The 20,211-nt window shown below is 32.1% G+C and overlaps 1 protein-coding gene across 1 annotated transcript in view; it reads right to left on the bottom strand.

Moving 5' to 3' along the window:
* Window positions 1-7,682: 7,682 nt before the first annotated feature.
* The window catches only part of LOC113052658 (rasGAP-activating-like protein 1), a gene marked incomplete at its 5' end in the record, with an annotated part of 16,690 nt that continues 4,161 nt past the window's right edge, over window positions 7,683-20,211 (bottom strand). Inside the window, 13 exon segments of the mRNA XM_026217052.1 lie at window positions 7,683-8,071; window positions 8,168-8,244; window positions 9,641-9,761; window positions 10,036-10,171; window positions 10,875-11,012; window positions 11,140-11,312; window positions 13,062-13,206; window positions 14,946-15,083; window positions 15,171-15,363; window positions 15,772-15,884; window positions 15,975-16,039; window positions 17,628-17,781; window positions 20,144-20,211. The exon segment at window positions 20,144-20,211 is cut by the window's right edge and continues 50 nt beyond it. Coding sequence (XP_026072837.1) covers window positions 7,926-8,071; window positions 8,168-8,244; window positions 9,641-9,761; window positions 10,036-10,171; window positions 10,875-11,012; window positions 11,140-11,312; window positions 13,062-13,206; window positions 14,946-15,083; window positions 15,171-15,363; window positions 15,772-15,884; window positions 15,975-16,039; window positions 17,628-17,781; window positions 20,144-20,211 — 1,667 coding nt within the window.

Genomic DNA, 20,211 nt, shown 5'->3' with positions numbered 1-20,211 from the left:
TAAATAAAACTATACCGATTATCAAAAAAAAAAAAAAACACTAAACGCGCAATTTTTTTAACTAAAATGAAAAATACAATATATATATATATATATATATATATATATATATATATATATATGCCAAGCTCTAGAATATTTTATCGGTAATAATAATTAATAATAATAATATTTTTATCCTTAATTCTTAGTAAATCAGGAAAGAATGGAAAATTAATTGGTTAAAACAGCTGGAAGCTTGAAGAAAATTAAACTCCTGAAACTTCTTATTTAATATTTTAATCATTTAAACAGGAGTTTTAAATCAGATTAAAATGCATCTTCGGCATAGCATCTTCTTTAAATATTGTTGTGGTCAATGAGGGGCCTTAAGAGTCAAAAAGGTTGAGAAACACTGGCATATTGCGTATTTCATACAGTGTGCTCCAGGTACACATTTAGGCAAATGCAGAAGGTCATACACAGAAAACATACTAGATACTGTAGGAATAGTAGTATGTTAAGATTCTATTCTAAACACAGCCCTCCTGTTTGGTGATGGAGAGTTTCTGAGGCCGTAGCAGATAAATCATGACTCAAACTCCCCTCAAGGTTAAAGTTTCCAGGGAGCTGTGAGATTATTGCTTTCTATGCTGATCTCGTTCAGAGTCAGAGACGTTTCCCAGAGGCGAGTTATTCCACCTCGCGTCCCTCGGGGTCTGTGAACTGTGATTTATTTCTGCGGTGACTCTCATAAGTGTTTGCGTGTCATCTGGAAGCCAAAGACCGTGATGTCATCATACAGTCTCTGAAGGGCTCTTCACACTGACAACGTTTTACAGGAACAAACCAAGATTTTCAATTTTATAAACATTGTTTTTCTATGTTTATGAATCATTTTCTGCATGTAGTTTATAAATCATACAGTTTTAATGCTAAAATGTTTTTGAGATGAGTCTCTTCCGCTCACCGACTTTGCATTAATTTGCTCAAAAATGTCAGTAAAAACAGTAAAATTTTGAAATATTACAATTAAATTAAATAACAGTTTTTTTTATGTGAATATGTACTAAAATGTAATTTATTGCTGTGATGCGCAGCTGTATTTTCAGCATCATTACTCCAGTCTTCAGTGTCACATGGTCTTCAGAAATCAAGATTTTTTTCAAATAATAAATACAGTAAAAATTGCTAAATCTTGAAATATTATTAGAATTTTAAATAGCGGTTTTCTATGTGAATATCTGTTAAACAATAATTTATTTCTGTGATCGAAGCTGAATTTTCAGCATCATTCCTCCAGTCTTCAGTGTCACATTATCTTTAGAAATCAAGATTTTTATTTGATTAAAAATACAGTAAAAACTGCAATATTTTGAAAAAATTATTAGAATCTATAATAGCTGTTTTCTGTGTGAATCTGTGTTAAAGTGTAATTTATTCCTGTGATTCAGCGCTGTATTTTCAGCATCATTCCTCCAGTCTTCAGTGTCACATGATCTTCAGAAATCATCAAAATATGATGATTTACTGCTCAAGAAACATTTCTGATTATTATAAATATTGGCCTTCATATTTCAGGCTGCATTGATGACTATAAATATCAAATGAACAGCATTTATTTAAAACAGAAATCTTTTGTAACCTTATAAATGTCACTTTTGATCAATTTAATGTGTAATTTAAATTTAATTAATTTCTTCAAAAAAATAAAAAACTTGAACAGTCATAACATTTTACTGTTGTCAGTGTAAACAGCTCTTTGAAGTCTCACAGATGATGATGTTTTCTGCAGTCTTCCTCCATCCAGAAACTCTCTGATTGTGTCTTGAAATGTCTGTAAGCATCTTTACTTATCCTCGTGTCTTGTAATGCTCTAAAAACTGTATCGAGTGCAGTATATAGACGTCAGCATACATTTAAGAGTGTGATATATCTTTGAAGTGTTTAAATTATTTTTATACTTGCACATGACGTACATACAGACACACATACACACATGTACATATTTGATACACGCTTTTCTTGTAAAATCTGACAGTTTGTCAGTATACCGTCAGGGACTGTTTCCGTGTTCTGAGCATCTCATATAAGTCGTGACATGTACCTTTATATATCTGCAGGGAATATTTCAATCGTCATTCATATCCATATGTACTGTCTGATATCACTGAAGATCTCCACATCTCTTCTCCTTTGCATTTATTGAGCCTGTACAAACCTACATTTTGTGTTAAATTTAAGTGCAACTTTGAGATTGAAAATGCTGTTTCAGTATCATTAACATTTTTATTGATATTCTGAATATTTTTATCTTTTCTGTTTTCGTTCTAATTTCAATTAAAGTTTTAGTCATTTTGTGTATGTTTTTAATCATTATATAGCTGTAATTATTTGGACAAGTTATAATTTAACACCATAATTTAAGCTTTTAGCTGTCCACTTCAATCATTTTATAGCATAAGAATTTTTTTTTTTAGTTAGTTAGTTAAAGAAAATAACCTTAAAATGTGTTCAATTAATAAACCACCAATGCATTTCTGAAGCTATTTGTATCAAAAATAATATACTATATACTATAATTATACAAAAATTTTTGTTGTTTAAAATAAATCTTGTTGAATAAAGAAACGTTTAATTTGAACTGGGTTTGTACAGGCTTCGTAACTTTATTTTGCTGTTGTTCATCTTTCTCATAGTCTATGTGTAGTTTCTGCTAGAGATGTTAACGAGAAAAAGGAAAAAATGCATCTGGGTTAAAAAAAATATCCTGCGAGAGATTTTACGAGAGACTTGGAGCGATTATGCAGTTCTGTAAAAGATGCGTTTAATATTGTTTTCATCCGAGCAGATGTTGTGTTTTTACCCAGCATGCTTTGTCCGCTCTTTTCAAAGGTGACTAATTAGACCCCCCTCATTTAACCTAATTAGATCATTTATCACCTGTTCATATGGTTCATCCCAAAATAGCTCATAATTTTTAGCTGTTTATCAATTTGCACAATATTTCCACCGATGAGCGCCGTCCTCTCAGTTGCATGTTGTTTATGAGCCTTTAGGACATTAGAGTGGTTTTCAGGTGGATGATTTATATTGAAATATATGTATGGCAAGCGGTTTTAACATTTACTAATATATGTTATCATGCTATTAGTACATTTTTTTTTAGATATTAGCATCTATTCCATTAGGGACTAGTACTTATTCATTAGCTACAAGAGCTTATTCTTTAGGTACTGATATCTTTTTAAAATATACTAGTATTTATTCAGTAAATACCAGTAGCAATATGGCCGTTTTAACATTTAATCTATAAAACACACTGGTACCTATTTTAGTATATAGTTTTTATTTCATTAGGTACTGGTACTTATTAGGTTAGTAGTGCCTATTAAATATATACTAGTACTTATTTCTTTAGTAACTAGTAACTGTTCAATTAGTAACGCATTTCATTTTATTGCCATCGACTTTTATGGGGATCTGTTATTCGGATATCAGCTATGCTCAATAGTGACAGTACATATTTTTATATACTAGTAGTTATTTATTAGGTATTAGTACTTATTTATTGGACACGAGTCTCTGTTTTCATTGTTACTAGTAATAATTATTATATTATTAGTCACAACTGCTTTTTTACTCGTCTTACTTGGCTACTAGTATCTAATGATAAATATTAGTATGTAATGAATGAGTACTAATGTCTGTTAAATAACTACTAGTATCTAATGTATAAGTATTATTATCTATTCAATAAGAACTAGTATCTATTTCATAGATAGTGTAATTAAAAATAAATACTAGTGTCTATTTAATATGTACTACTATCTAACGAATATGTGCTAGTATCCAAGGAATAAATACTAGTATGTAATAAATACTACTATCTAATAGGTAAAAATACTAGTGTCAATTGCATAGGTACTTGTATCTAATAAATACTAGTGTCTATTTATTAAGTACCTGTATATATTTATCCACCACTAGTATATAAGGAATAAATACTAATATGAACAAGTACTAGTAACTATTCAATAGTTCTAGTATGTAACGAATAAATACTAGTATTTTTTAACCGGTACGAGTAATGAATCTAAGGAATAAATACTAGTATGTAATAAATACTACTATCTAATAGGTACAACTATCTAATGAATAATTGCTAGTAGCAAATAAGTAAATACTTGTGTCTATTTCATAGTTACTAGTATCTAGTGAAAAAGTACTAGTATCTATTTTATAGTTACTTTTATCTAATAAATACTAGTGTCTATTTAATAGTTACTAGTATCTAGTGAAAAAAATACTAGTGTCAATTGCATAGGTACTTGTATCTAATAAAAACTAGTGTCTATTTATTAAGTACTAGTATTTATTTATCCACCACTAGTATAGAAGGAATAAATACTAGTATGAAACAAGTACTAGTAACTATTCAATAGTTCTAGTATGTAACGAATAAATGCTAGTATTTGTTTAACAGGTACGAGTAATGAATCTAAGGAATAAATACTAGTATGTAATAAATACTACTATCTAATAGGTACAACTATCTAATGAATAATTGCTAGTAGTAAATAATTAAATACTTGTGTCTATTTCATAGTTACTAGTATATAGTAAAAAAGTAGTAGTATCTATTTCATAGTTACTTTTATCTAATAAATACTAGTGTCTATTTAATAGTTACTAGTATCTAGTGAAAAAAATACTAGTGTCAATTGCATAGGTACTTGTATCTAATAAAAACTAGTGTCTATTTATTAAGTACTAGTATTTATTTATCCACCACTAGTATAGAAGGAATAAATACTAGTATGAAACAAGTACTAGTAACTATTCAATAGTTCTAGTATGTAACGAATAAATGCTAGTATTTGTTTAACAGGTACGAGTAATGAATCTAAGGAATAAATACTAGTATGCAATAAATACTACTAACTAATAGGTACAACTATCTAATGAATAATTGCTAGTATCAAATAAGTAAATACTTGTGTCTATTTAATAGTTACTAGTATCTAGTCGAAAAGTACTAGTATCTATTTCATAGTTACTTTTATCTAATAAATACTAGTGTCTTTTGGTAGTTACTAGTATCTAGTGAAAAAGTACTAGTATCTATTTTATAAGTACTCGTATCAAATAAATACTAGTGTACATTTAATAAATACTAGTTTATATTTATTCATTACTAGTATTTAATGAATACGTATTAGTATCCTAGTGAACAAGTAATAGCATGTAATGAATGAGTACTAGTATATATTTAATAAGAACAAGTATCTAAAGAATTAGCACTATTATCTAATTAATAGGTATTAATATCTAGTGGAATAGATGCTAGTAACTTAAAATACTTTCAGTACTAGTAGAATGAAAATACATACTAGTTTGTTTTAAGGATTAAATATTAACATGCCTTGCCATAATAGATGCTTATCTGTGTTTGGTGTGTACTTATTGCGACTTTTGGCTTCGGTTGCGAAACGCAGCGGGAAGTGAGAGTCTCACATTGGGACGGCGGATCAGTCAGGTGATTTCAGACCATATGGCATCTAAAAAGAGCTGCTGAGGAACCGATCCGAGCCAAATCCGTCATCCCGGATTCATTAGCATTTTATAATGAAATGCATTTGATGGAACTGAAATAGCAGGATCGAGAAGAGCCGTTTCCCAGAAGGAAATACGCTTTCTGAGGAGAATAATTTTGTAGCTGGCACACATTTAAGTGTGTCACAACCTCAAATCTGCTCTTCTTAGAGAGCTTTCTGAATATATTTATGTAGAGGATATTGGTAAATGGTGAAGTGGTTGATGTTAATGTTTGTTTCTTGGGGCTGATTTTTAAAGGGTTGTGTTTTTTTCCCATTTGGCCTCTCAAATGAACCATTGAAGTCAATTAAAAGTGCATGGATTTGTTCCACATATCATAGACTCTTACAGGCAATAGAATTAATCATGTAGATTAAGAGAATTGATTTCAAATTTCAGACAAATTGTTTGATGAAACAATACAAGGGCTTTTATGATACGTGTCTTAATGAATCAGTTATGATCTTGTTGCATGTCTGTGTTTCCTGTGAAATAAACCCTCTCCTTCAACAAAGGGAGATTGATTTGACCTTTGTCTTTCTGCTCGTATTTCTTCTCTTCTCTTTTGTCTGGGATGTATTGCTATCGGCAGCATTATTGTCCTATGATTGTGCGAAGCTCTCAGCAGATTGAATTCATTGGACTTTTACTTAATTAAATGGCTCTTTATTTCTCCTGTTTTGTCAGCAGTTATTTGTTCCAAAGCTTAAAATAGAGCTGAGCCAATGAGTGTATATTGTTCTGTAGGAAGTGATTATTATAATTATGATGAATACAAATATTCTAGCTCATGGAATAAGAGCTGAGGACATGAGTATGAACCGATAAAATAAATGCAGTGTGAATGTAATGCAAGTTTCTTTGGATGAAAGCATCTGGCGGTTAGTAAGATTTCTTTTTTCTTTTTTAAAGACACCGAGCTCGTGCAAACGTTAAACACCGAATTTCTGCAATTATAAATGTAATGTATCTGAGGGCAGACTGGACTGATACTGTGTTTAAGAGAAAGAAACAGAGTTATCTGCAGTAAATGGGTTTTATAGTCAACAGGCACAGCAGATGCTTTCCGTACAAATAAAATGAGCTGTAAACCAACAGAAGCAAATTTATGCACAAGAAAGCAAATATTTTAAATACATATTTGGCCAAAAACAAATCAACTCTATTTGGCTGTTTTCCAGCACACACATGCTCACACCCAAAAACACGTTCTGGCACAACGCAAAGCCTCTTCTGTTTCCATCTGCCAATAGAGGCAAAAAAGTTTAAAATAAGTAGGATTTGTAATGACTTTTAAAAAAGCATCTTCTGCTCACAGAGGCTGCATTTATTTGACCAAAAATACAGTAAAAATTTGAAATATTATTCTAATGTAAAACAACTGTTTTCTGTGTGAATCTGTGTTAAAGTGTAATGTATTTCTGTGATGCTCCGCTGTATTTTCAGCATCATTCCTCCAGTCTTCAGTGTCACATGATCTTCAGATATCATGAAAATATGCTGATTTACCGCTCAAGAAACATTTCTGATTATTATCAATGTTGAAAACAGTTTTGCCGCCCAATATTTATGTAAAAACCGTCATTTTCCAGAATTCACAGATGAACAGAAAGTTCAAAAGAACAGCATTTATCTGAAATAGAAATAAGACATTATAAATGCCTTTACTGTCACTTCTGATCAATTGAATGTGTGCTTTACTGAACAGAAGTATTAATTTTCCTCAAAACTTTTGAATGATATCTTATCCACAAAAATATGAAGCAGCGCAACTATTTTCAACATTGATAATAATAAGAAATGTTTCTTCTTGAGCAAAATTCAACTTTGCATCATGGGAATAAATTACATTTTAAAACATTACATAATAGCCGTTACTTTCAATTGCAATAAGATTCCACAATATTTTTTATAATATTTGTTTAAAACAAAACTAAATCAAAATGAGAGAAGATGCTTTGGCAACTCGCTGAAATGATGTTAATGTTTGATCTAAGTTAATGTTTATTTTACTTGGCTTTGATTGTAGTTGACTATAATAACCCGGGTGTGTGTATGTGTTCATGCTGTTTAGAGTACAGTAATGCCATGCAGACTGTTAGACTCTCTCACACACACACACACACACACACACACGCGCGCACGGCTGATTTTAAAAGCATCTGTGATCAAATCAGCCCAGAGCATCAAGATAAAAACACTTCTAAGTACAAATACATAAAAATACATGCGTCCACGGACATTCATCAATAACTCATGTTTGCTTCAAAAAACATTGCATAAGTCGATTTTACAGTTCTTGTTCCTGAGCGCCGAGGCTGAAGCACTCTGGATGTTTCTCATGCTCTCTACGAGCTCAGGATGAGCGGACGGCTCTCGTCCGGCTCTCGGCTCTTGAAGGTGGAATGAGCTCGTTCTAAATCCAGCACGACGTCCAGCAGACGAGCGGCGAGGGCTCGAGCGCGCTCAGATCGACCCTGCGCACACACTAACACTAACACACACGGACAGAGAAGAAACACGTCAGCATGTGTTCTGTGTTGGATGAGTGTGTGTGCATCTCAGAGCTGCTTTACAGATGAACTCTGACCTGATGACGGCTGACTGGCCTTCAGCGGCTCTTCATGTTCTCCTGGCTCAACTTCCTGTGTCTCCAGGTACTGCTTCCTGTGTCCCAAACATAAGCAGAGTCAAGCTCAGGGAAGATTTCTTCCTTATAGACATTTACTATGGTAACTATGAAATAGTTAATGCAGTTATTGTTCATACTGTGAATTTTTTTTTTTTTTTAATATACTTAAAATATTTTTTTAAATATTTTTTTATATACCTGTGGTAGTTAATTCATATTAATTACTAATCAGCATCTTGATATGTCACACCTGTGAGGTGAATGCATTATCTCGGCAAAGGAGAATTGCTCACGAACACTGATTTAGACAGATTTGTTAACAGTGTTTGAGAGAAATAGGCCTTTTGTGTAGATAGAAAAAGTCTTCGATCTTTGACTTCAGCTCGTGAAAAATGAGTGAAAAAACAAAAGTGTTGCGTTTATAATTTTGTTCAGTGTAATTAACAAAAACTTAAAACCTAACCATAAACAATTATTTAATGTTTACTTGAAATAAAATGTGGTAGCTGAAATAGAATATTTAGTTTATCTGGAAGTGCTAAAATAACTATAATGGAAACAAAAATGAATATAAAGTGGACATTCTATAAATAAACACAAATTAAAATGAAATTGACAATATAAAAATACTATTAAAAAGTACTTAAAAATACAATAACAGTATATCGATACTAAAGTAAAACTGATTTTATAAAAATAAAGATTGCATTGCATTTGCTTTGTAGCAATTAATAATAATATTAATTAATTTTAATACAAATATTTAATCCACAAATTCTCATTAGTTTAATGAAGAGAAATTATAATAAAATACATTTACATTTCTGCATTTGGCAGACGCTTTTATCCAAAGTGATTTACATTGCATTCAAGGTACATTAACAACAATAATAATGTTTTATCAATCACTGTAGCAAACTGACTGTCATGATTATGATCCAAAACACAAGTGAGTCATATATAATAATAATAATAATAATAATAATAATAAAAAAAAAAAATATGTATATATATATATATATATATACACACACACACACACACACATAATACAATTAATAAATAATAAATAATATTAATATTAAATAAATTATATAAAATTATATTATTAATTGAAATAATTAATTCTATAATATTTTAAGATTGAAAAGAATTTAACTTAATTGCATTTGCATTGTGACAACTAAAAAATTAGATTCAAATTCTCATCATTTTAATGTGAAATAAATTTGACAAACATTTCGTCATGACATTCACGCAGACAATGGTTATATATACTGTATAATAGAATACATTTACATATATCCAAAGTTTTTATCCAGATTGGCTTACACTGCACTGACTATATAATAATAATAATAATATTTGAATAATGACGCTGCTCTTTGAGCGACACCTGCTGGACGCTTACAGTATTTCAGCGTCACACACCTGAGTTTGTCTCGGCCCTGCAGCAGCTCTTTATAAATGATCTGTATTTCAGCATCAGGATCCAACGGGTCACTCCAGTCGCCCAGAGTCACGGCCGAATGAGTCCGACTGCAGCCTGACGCTGACACACACACACACACACACACACACACACACACACACACACACACACACACACACACACACATCTAATGTTATTGATCAGGACTGTGCTATGACAAACTACATGCAGCATTATTTCAGTGTGCTTTATGGTCATGAGAAATAATGAAGCACTGCAACTGAAAGCCATCCATGAACACCTAATCGTCCACTGTAATTGAATCAGTCTGAGGTCACTGTTAAGCACCGCACACGTGCATGCGAATCACACACACACACACACACACACACACCTGTGCGGTCAGGCTGCAGGCAGCAGGTCCATTTGTTTCCTCGATGAGCTCCAGGGTGAAACGATGGCAGCATGTGTTCATTATAAATACTGACCTTCCTGATCGCCGACAGCCACTGATTGAGCTCATTTACATTCTGAAACACACACACACACACACGTTACATGAAACTGTAAATACTGAATCTGTTGTACAGATAGCAAGGATGCAGTTTGGGGTCAGTAAGATGTTTTTTTTTTTTTTTTGTAAGAAATATATTTTTAAGGATTCATTAAATTTAGCAAAGGTGCCAGTTAAGACAATAATGTCACAAAAAATATTTTTCAAATAAATGCTTTTCTTTTGAACTTTCTATTCATCTGTGAATCCTGAAAAATAATATGCATCACAGTTTCCACAAAAATATGCAGCACAACTGTGTTCAACACTGATAATAATCAGAAATGTTTCTTGAGCAGTAAATCATCATATTATTCTGATTTCTGAAGATCATGTGACACTGAAGACTGGAGGAATGATGCTGAAAATACAGCGGAGCATCACAGAAATAAATTACACTTTAACACAGATTCACACAGAAAACAGCTATTATACATCATAATAATATTTCACTTTTTTGGATCAAATAAATGAAGCCTTGGTGAGAAAAATAGACATTTTTAGAAGAAATATATACAATCTCATCTTTACTATCTTTACTAAATCTCATGTCAACGAATATAAATGCTGAACGTGAATAATTTTTCTGTGTCATTAGATAATCATGATTAATAAATGTGTGTGACGTGTGTATATTTGTATACACAGATAGTGTGTGTGTGTGTGTGTGTGTGTGTCACCTTGCACTGCAGGTATGTGGTGTGTAGTTGTCCGTCCGTGTCCTGTGTAATGACCTGCATGATGTTCTGGAGCTGAAATGCGTTTTCATCCACGCGCTCCACCGCACACACACGCGCTATGGGAATAGAGGAGCGAACCTGCAAACACACACACACACACACATCCCAACATCAGAAGCCTAGAGACGATAATGAACCTCCAGCTAATGACACTCCATTAATAACACACACACACACACACAGAGGAAAGGGAAGTGTGCTGGACCTGCCAGTCGGGGCTCTTGGCGTACGACAGGGACTCTGAGCTCAGCCAGAAATATCGTTTCTTAAAAGCGAAGCGTTTGAGCAGCTGAGGTCCTTCAGCTTTGTGTTTCTGGAGGAACCCTTCCTTCACGATGACTGACGGCAAAAACACGGCGCGCTGAGGAGCTTCACACACTGCAGAGAGACAACACCAGAAACTCATTAAATACATTCGCTTTAGGTTTTCATCAGGGTTTTTTTTTCCCCTAACAGGTGTGTATGCATAAATGATTGAAATTAAAATGATATAAAATAAATGTAAACTAAACATGATAGAATATAATCTTTTTGTTGTTGTTTTAACATGAATGCATGCATAAATGACTGAAATTAATATTATATAAAAACAAATAAAATATTTTCCAATGTGAACATATGCTTAAATGATTGAAATGACAATTATATAAAAAGTAAAATAAATCATATAGAATATAATACAATTTTAAAATTTTCCAATGCATAAATGATTGAAATGAAAATTAAATTAAAATAAATATAAAATAAACAATATGGAATATTAAAAAAAAATCATCCGACATGAATGCATGCATTGAAATTTAAAAATTACAAAATAAATGTAAAATAAAACATATAGAATAGAATTAAGATACACAGAAAGACGTATATTTCTGTGAATATATATATATAATACATGTATAATAAACAAGAAAATATAATAAAAAATGCACAGAGACAACAAGAAACTAGATTATTACAGTAATCATTTATATCTAAAATCCTTGTGTTTTTCTTTTAATTCCAACATAAATGCATGCATAAATTACTGAAATTAAAATTATATAAAAACAAATAAACAATATAGAATATAATATTATTTTTTTTCCCCCAATAATAATAATGCACACTTAAACAAATGAAATTAAACATATTTGGAAATAAATATTAAATATACAATATAGAATATAATAAAACATGAGACAATGAGAAAGTAGATTATTACTGTAATCATTTCTATCTAACCTCCAGAGGTTTTAATAAGAGATGAGTGAGTTGTGCAGTTGTGCAGTGCAGACAGCAGGTGGCGCTCGAGACTACAGTCACTCAGACACACACACACAGAGACTGGCTCGTGTTTCACTCACACACGTGCTGCAGACTACAGGAGAGCTCCAGAGTCTGGACACACACTCACACACACATACACACACACACACTGATGCTGGGTGAGAGCTGCAGGTGTGACTGTTATCAGACTCCTTGCTTAATGTATTCACACATACATTAAATATTAAAGCAGTCTTTGACAGGACGTGTTCAGGGCGGTGTCAGAGTAGATATGGTTATGTGATCACTCAGTCAACCTAAACACACACACAAATATATTTTTAATGTAAAAATATCTACATATAATTAATATTAATAAAATAAAATAAATAATATATAATAAAAAAATAATAATAAAACGTGTATATATATATATATATATATATATATATATATATATTAGTGTCATTATTAATATGCATTTTTTATGAATTATTAATATAACTATTTTGATAATATATATTATTTTATTTTATTTTTATATTTTATTTTATTATTATTAATTTTAGTAATTTTGTTGTGTGTTTTTATGATATAATCTTCTTTTAAATATGAAATTTAGTTTTTATGAAGTTATACTTTTACTTTATTTATTTTAGTACTTCAACTAAAACATCATATTATTATATTATTATTATTATTATTATTTTAAACGTTCTTTAGATTTTATCGTATTTCATGTTGTGAACATGCTTTTATGGTTTTACAGGTTCAGTTTTGAAGAGAAGTATTTTTAGTAAATAGTCTTTATGATTAATTGTCTGTCATCGTGGTCATAAGTTGCCGTGTTATATGTGGCCAGTCGTCATGACGACTCACCGTTGCTGTGATCGATGTCTATGAGTTTGTCCAGGAAATCCTTGACGGACGCCACGCTGCAAAGGATGATGGGATGCAGAGGGGTCATCCACTGCTCCTTCCCATGACCCAGCTGAAGGCCCAGGTTCCCCACGCTCTGGAGAGCCTGAGAGAGACGGAGAGAGAGGTGTGTGTGGGTGAGTGAGTGAACACATTAACCCGTTTACACTGATTAAACTGCTGAAGCGCTGCTTGAAGATCCAGACAGCAAGCCTCATTCTGTGACGTGCACCTCATGGCCACAGTAACAGCATTCAGTCCGTTTTATTAAAGTGCATTTAAAGTTTCGCTGCATGTTTCGCATTTTACATTCAGAGACGGTTCAATATTAATTCCTAAATTAAATCCTTAAAACATCCCATTAAATGCACTGATAAATGCATGCTTCTTCCCTGAGTTTATGCATCTTCTATAAAAAAATACATAAAATGTTAGTAAGTTATATAACGATAAAAATTATGAATGCATACGTAAATGACTGAAGTAAAAAAAAAAAATACAAGTAAAAAAAATATATTAATATTTACAACATGAATGCATACATAAAGGTTGGAAATAAAATAAATATAAAATAAACAATATAGAATATAAAAAGTATGACTGTTCTAACATGAATGCATGCATAAATGAAGGCAATTTAAATTATTTGCAAAAAACTAAATGCAAAATAAACAATATAGAAAATAAAAAATATAATTTAAAATTAAATTAAATTAAATAAAAAATGTAAATAAAGCAATTAAGAAAATATATATATTTTTTTAACATGAATGCATGCATAAATAATTAAAATTATATACAGTATATATAAAGTCAAATAAACAATATATATATATATATATATATATATATATATATATATATATATATTAAAAATAAGCTATGACTTTTCCAACATGAATGCATGACATGTTATACTAGAGCTCTGCAGGGGCCTCAAATTTAGGCCGAGCGCGGTCCATGTCCGACAGCTTTATTATTAATTATCAGCCCGAGTCCGATCCGAGCCCGTCTTTTCCCCCTTCTCTCAAAACAGCTTATACTACTGTTTCAGTAATTAAAAATAGTTCAGTTTTGTATGTAATGGCAAAGTGAATCTTTTTTTTTCTTTACCTTTTTTTATTAAGTTACCTTCGAAAAACGTTTGAAGCATTTTTTGTTCGTTAAATATACACTTTGGTTTTTTAAAGTAATGACCAAGCGGCAAGTGGGAGACAGTAAGCTGATCATACATGATCGATTTAGCCATCTCAAATCATCACAACTTGCCTAAAATAAAGTCTATAGATATACTAAAACAGTTCAAGCATATAACAATGTTTAAGTATTAAACCTGCAGAAATGTGCGCTGTATTCAATAGTTTGTGTGGAGAGTGGAAGTGATGCAGGATGATCACTTGCCGTCATTTTTGCTCATAAGGGAAAAGTAATTAATCATTTGTAACTACAAAGGGTCTACTTTTATTTGTGTGCACTCACAATATCAATAAAACGTTGTGCTTTTATAAAATAAAGAAAACAAACATGATGTGCTTTCTTCCGTCTGGTCTTGAACAGGAGCACTTCACAAAAATGACATTTTTATAATTTAAGAGCACATTTTAGTGCTTCTATTATGCCATTTTTAAGGTTGCTAATATTGTTTCAAGAGTCTCCTTAAACAAGTTTACATGCATGCAAGGTCAAAAAACATGTTTGTTTCCTCAGAAAATCGATTTCATTTTACAATCACTTGATCTAGTTTTATCTTAGTTTAGGTTCACATACAGCTACATGAAAGGTAATAGCTGAAAAGGCATAACAGGGGCAGTTTAATCTAAAGCTGATCTGAGATGTGCGGCGTACCTTAGCGAGCAGCAGCAGCGTTCTGCTGGTCCTGGTGTCTGCGTGATGGTCTCTCAGCTGGAAGAGTTTGGGCGTCAGAATCGCAGGAGCAAACAGACGCAGGAAGAAGAAGCCGCTGATGGCCAAATACTTCACATCCTACAAGAGACGAACCGTGAGTGAAACCACACCATCATCATCATCATCATCATCATCATCATCACGAGGGTCTGATCAGGTCCTCGCCTCGTTCTCGGCTTCTGGAAACTGTTCCTCCACGCGTCTGTGGAGCTGTTTGAAGACGACTCTCATCACAGGAGGACACTGGGACACCGAGCTGATGATGGCCTCCATGATGCTGCTCAGATACGTCTGCAGGAGCCCCACGCTGCTCTCCCTGACCTCAGCCTCCGACGCCGAGCCTTTAAACGAGATTCGTCTGGACAGAGAGTCTGCTTTCAGATAAGAGGTCACAGTCTCGTTTATTAGTTTTTATGAAAGATGCATCCTTTCTGTGCATTATAATACAACTGCTGTTAACACCCACTGAGAGCAGACAGTAGGGAGGCTTCTTAACGGTCCCTCTCACTCATTTTCATAAATAGGAACAACTGCGCTGTGCAAATTGTGATTAGTGTTAATTTTGGCTTGTATAATATTTTTCACATATCAAACCCGGAGACGTTTGGTGCTCAGTGACATTATCAGTGACTATACATAGATCTAAAAGCCAAAGTTTGGAGAGTTCACTGCTGTTGCCTGGAAACACAGTTATTTTTCATCTGATGATGTACTGCATGAATGAACCAGCATGTGTGTGTGTGTGTGTGTGTGTGTTTATACACACCTGGAGCGGTTGAGGTCGATCTTGCAGGGATCCAATTCGACATACTTCCGTTCCTCAAAGATGCGGTTGATGATGGGCTTCAGAACCTGGTGTAGATACAGCATCCCGACGGCCTGAGAGACACACAGAGCTTCTGACTTCAGTCACACGTTACAAACACAAGCTTGTATTTCAGAGGAAGGTGCACACACACACACACACACCTTCATGAACTGCTCCATGGCTTTGGAGGCCAGTGAGTTTGAGCGGAAGAGTGTGTTAGGATCTGCTGTTGAGGAGAAACATGAGGAGTCCATCAGAACAATCCTCGGCCAGAAATGATCATCTGTGCATGTATTTTGTATTTTAAAACCTATGAATTAATTAAAGGCAGAGATTTAATGAAGTATTTAAGAATTAAAAAAGATTTGCATTGTAAAAAAAAAAAAACATACTAATAAAATAAAAATGCATAAATGTGAAATGTAAATTTACAATTATAATGTAAAATAAAATTATGTTATATTATTAAGACAATATTTTTCCTAAATGTTCATTATGTTTTAAACAATGCAATATTATATATTACTATCTTTTTTTTTTTTTTTTTTAGAAATGTTTGCGTTTTTTATTTTGTAATAATAGTAATACTAACAATAATAGTAATACTAATAAACTAATGCAATAATAGTTTTATTTATAGCCATATTAATATAATAACAGAGCTGTGCAGCCCTAGTCCAATAGCAGTTTCTCATTTTGATTTTATCTAGTAATTTCAATATATTTATTTAATAATAATAATAATAATAATAGCTATTTAAAAAAATAGCAATTTATTTATAGATTATCATTATTTATATTGGTTTCTATAAATAATAAAAATAATTATTATTATAAAAATATTATTAATATTTTAATTTATTATTTATTAATTTTTACTATTATTATCAAAACACATTCCAATGAGTCTTAATTTAGTAATTTTAATATTTGTATAATTGATAACTGGATTGGTTTTATTTTATTAAAATCATATTTTAAGTTACAATCCCTTTTTTTCAGAAAACATGCCATTTTACCCCCCCCCCCCCATCATGCATCCTTATGAGTAATGTATTAAATTAGCAAAATGATACTGCACTTTTCATTAATCATCTATAACTAAACAATTTTGCACGTTCTACACAAAATGTGATGTTTTCCCAATACTACAGTGTTTTTACATTTACACTTTAGTGTAGGTAAAAATTAAAATGCATGTTCTGATTTTATGGAAAGATAAATAAATAGAAATATAAAATCCTGCCCCCTTTAATTCCGATATATCATCAAAACAAATCAATACTTTGACTTTGCATGTATCCGATGTATAAATCACTGTTCTGGAAATGAATGCAATACATTAGCGCATAATTAATTAGACAGTGCCTAATTTACATATGTTTCAGAAAACGTTTGTTTTAATGTACAGTAATTACTCAAGTAAGGAAAGGATGGTGGTAATCTGACCTTATTCACCTGAAGTGTGTTAAATCTTTTATTTATTATATCTATTGAAATCAAGTCTATAATCATGATGCCACACATGTATTAAAACTCTTTCAGCTTGATTTGCGCTACGGTTTTCTCTCTCTTTAATCTTCCGTCGCTCGCTCACAAATATCCCAATCTTATGATCGTTGCGTTTCCTTTTGAAGCTGCTTCCCGAGGAGCTGCTATGGAAACACAGGCAACAAGAGAAACCCACGCGCTCGCAGCACAAAGCAGCATTAATGAGGAAGGAGAAGTTGAGATGACTTCTGTGGGTAAATATAGCTGGACTGAAGTCGTCACGTCGCCCACACACAGAAAGCCCTCATGGCTCGCTCTCTTACTGGTGCTGTGGACCTCTCTGGTGTTCAGGGAGTCCAGGAAAGGCACCACCAGACCCTGACCCAGATAGATCTTGACCAGCGTCATGGCCACGTCCTGCCGGCTGTCCACTGTGGTGACCTCCTCCAGCAGGGTCAGGAGCGTGGGCTCGTCCACCTGACAGCATCAGATCACAGCACAACAAACAGGGACAGAACAGGATTTTCGGCTTGCATTAGGGTTCTTTTGTTGGTAATACAACAAATATGAGGGTATTCTTGATGAATGCATAATGCATTATAACAATCCTTCAAATAATATTTATTTATTTTATGTTTATAGGTTTTTAGAGTATGATGATTTATAACACAATGAACACGTTGCATCCACTTTTACAGTGGATTATATTTTCATAGTTGAATTACCGTATTTTTCGGACTATAAGTCGCACCTGAGTATAAGTCGCATCAGTCCAAAAAATGTCATGATGAGGAAAAAAACATATACAGTATAAGGCGCAATGGACTATAAGTCGCATTTATTTAGAACCAAGAGAAAACATTACCGTCTCCAGCCACCAGAGGGCGCTGAGAACTGAGCAGCATAGAGCGCCCTCTCGCGGCTGGAGACGGTAATGTTTAGTTCATTTCTCTTGGTTCATGTCAAATTAATTTTGATAAATAAGTCGAACCTGACTATAAGTCGCAGGACCAGCCAAACTATGAAAAAAAATGCGACTTATAGTCTGGAAAATACGGTAATGTATTATAAGTCTCCTATCTTGCCATTTTTCTGATGCTACTTGACGTAAAGCGGACTGTAAGTGTCTTTGCAAGTGTAAACTTATTCTAGCAAACTAGATTCTATCGTTCATGAGAATATTAATATTCTAATGAGAGTTAATTGGCATGATTAAGTGGTCGATTGATTAAGGGGACCATCAAAATAAAACGTAACCATATAAACATCGCATGTTTTTTAGTTGGAGTATTAAATTGTGTGTTATAAATAATCATACTCTTAAATTTATAACCACAAATATGTCTTATGATGTGTTATTATTGTTTTTATGAATATTCATGAGATGGTACAACATATTCATATTTTTTTTTATATTGCATTATGCATTCATTATAATGTCTTAAGAATACCCTTATAATGTATTATAAATACAGGCTTCATAGAAAGTGTTACCCTTTTGTTAAATTAAGACTAAAACGAAAAACCATTAAAAATAAGTAAATAACTTTTTCATGGCCTGAAATAAAAAAATATATATATATCGATTTTTTTTCATCTTGTTGCCAATTAAACATTTCTAATTTTTATTTTGTTTAATTTGATGTACTAAAATGAGTAAGATAAAATACCAATAAAAATAATAAATGAATAAATAAGCTGAAAAAAATAAATAAATAAAAAACGAATTTAAAATATGAATAAAACTGTAATTGTATTTTAGTGATAGTTAAATAACGCTTTTGTATGGAAACATTTCTCATTTCTCATTTAATTTACCTTGATGTATTAAAATAACTCAAACTAAAACTGAAATAAAAACTATAAACACACCCACACACATACACACACACACACACACATGCACACACACACACATACACACACACACACTCACACACACATATATATAATAAAAACTAAATGACTAAAACTTTAACTAAGTTTAAAAATAAAGTAGAAAATAGCAAAAAATTATTCAAAACATTTCTCATTTTACCTGATGTGCTAAAATAACCAAAGACTAAACAAAAATACAAAATAATAAAATCTATAGGTGTATTTAAAAACAACAACAACAACAAAACAAACACAAAACTAAATTCCTAAAAAACAGAAAATATATGAAACAATATTAATTCAAAATATTAACAAAAACTGGTGTATAACAGTAAACTATAATCTCGATACTAAAATAACAAGATTTTTTTGTAATTTACAGATTTCTAGAAAATTCAATGTGCCATGTGTAAATTTATTCAAAATAATGAAATATACATTGTTTAAATTACATGTAAATGTCTTTAGTGATTTAAAGCATGGATCTTTCTGATCTTTCTGTAAAAAACCTGTATGTTGTGTATCTGAGAACATGTTTTATTACATACGCATGCATTTAATAATACGACATTTATGCATTTCTCATTTAATTTACCTTGATGTAGTAGAATAACTAAAACTGAAAGTGAAGTAAAAAGTAAAAAACAAACACAAATATATTTCTTTATAACTAAAACATAAAAAATTAAATTTTTTGTAAATAGTCAATATGAGAATGTTTATATGAAAACTCACTTTCTATTTTATCTCTATTTAAAGATTCTGCATTTTGTTTGCAAATTCTGTTCAAATTCAGGAACTTTTACAGCATTCTCAATCACAGTCTGACGGATGGAGGAAGAGGAACTCGTTGGTTTGAAGCCACTGTGGTGTGTTTTCAGCGGTTACGAGTCGTTATTTTTGGTTCTGGAGTAAAGCTAAACGTACAGTAGCTACAGAGACAGACAGGTGTGTGATGTACCTCTGACGGAGAGATGACGGCCTCCACCAGCAGCTCCATCAGAGGCTGATAGTACACAGACGGAAGAA

The sequence above is a fragment of the Carassius auratus genome, chromosome 33 (genome assembly GCF_003368295.1).
Source record: "Carassius auratus strain Wakin chromosome 33, ASM336829v1, whole genome shotgun sequence".
Classification (NCBI taxonomy): domain Eukaryota; kingdom Metazoa; phylum Chordata; class Actinopteri; order Cypriniformes; family Cyprinidae; genus Carassius; species Carassius auratus.
The sequence above is the reverse complement of the archived record's forward strand: the minus strand, read 5'-3'. Positions and strand labels throughout refer to the sequence as shown.